The 1,091-nt window shown below is 56.4% G+C and overlaps 1 protein-coding gene across 1 annotated transcript; it reads left to right on the top strand.

Moving 5' to 3' along the window:
- Positions 1-522: 522 nt before the first annotated feature.
- LOC117099911 (dual specificity protein kinase CLK1-like) lies at positions 523-1,063 on the top strand (the record flags this gene model as incomplete). Its single annotated transcript, XM_033239429.1, has 1 exon — positions 523-1,063. A coding segment is annotated over exon 1 (541 nt), but the record flags the coding sequence as incomplete, so codon positions are not given.
- Between the last annotated feature and the right edge of the window lie 28 nt (positions 1,064-1,091).

The following is a 1,091-nucleotide window of genomic DNA, read 5'->3' as shown; positions in this document are numbered from 1 at the left end:
AGGTTGGCGCCTCGGTCGTTCGGAGGTCGTCCGTCCGGAGTCGTCCACGTCGTCGTCGCCGGCACCTCCACGTTCGACGATCTTGAGTCATGCTCGATATAGACGAATCCGCCCTGCTGATCGGTTTCCCTTTGATGATCACGGAGTCTCTCGTTTCGTCGTACGACATACCGGCGTCCGAGAAACGCCCGACGCCGTCCGGCCAGTCGAACACTTCGCCGAACGCGAGGTTCGAGTTGTCGTTGCGACTCGGCAGCAGCGTGACCCCGAGGACGCTCAGCGGGTGCGACGCGTACTCGCCCAATATAACCTTCCAGCTAGGTTTGCTCGCCATTTTGTAGGACATCGTCTCCGGAGTAACGTGCAAGGTAGGCAGCGGAGCGCTCCAATCGTCTCCTGGAGAAAACCGTTACAGTATCACCCATTTGCGTTCGGATACAAGCGCTTCGTATCTCGCATCCGTTCTCTTCGCTTTCTTGGACTCCTCCTTTCCTCGTTGCCAGCGATAGACTTTCGACGAAGATGGCATCTCCTCGGGACGAACGGAACGACGGGCGAAATACGCAAATAAGCAAAACCAAGTACGAATCGTTGCCGAACACCGCCTCCAAGTTCGGAGCGATTCGAGTGTACGGCGTCGGAAGTTACGGCGTGGTACAATCAATGAAGGACGACGTCAGGATCGTGGAGAAAAAAATCTTGGAGTTAGGTTCCGACCGAGATTATCTCAGCGGCAGCAAGGAAACGGCGATACTCGCACACCTGAAACGGATGGATCCCGAGAGGAAATTCACGCCCCGACTACTCGGCGCCACGTTCAAGAACAACGTCGTCGTATCCATAACGATGACGAACGAAGGATGCGATCGGCAAACGTTGAGATACGGTCACGGGATAATTCCGTGCGTCAGGACGCTGGCGCTGCACCTGTGCAAGGCTCTGACTTTCCTCGCCAAATCGGGCGTGATGCACAACGACATCACCCCGAAGAACGTGACGTACAGCAGGGTCGACAACCACTTCAGGCTCGTTGACTTCGGTTCCGCCGAGTTCTGCGACAGAGGTGCCAAGGAGCTGGGAATCCGGATACT

Source organism: Anneissia japonica, unplaced genomic scaffold (assembly GCF_011630105.1).
Source record: "Anneissia japonica isolate Jap-2015-1 unplaced genomic scaffold, ASM1163010v1 scaffold8911_len1084_cov83, whole genome shotgun sequence".
NCBI classification, from domain to species: Eukaryota; Metazoa; Echinodermata; class Crinoidea; order Comatulida; family Comatulidae; genus Anneissia; species Anneissia japonica.
The sequence above is the reverse complement of the archived record's forward strand: the minus strand, read 5'-3'. Positions and strand labels throughout refer to the sequence as shown.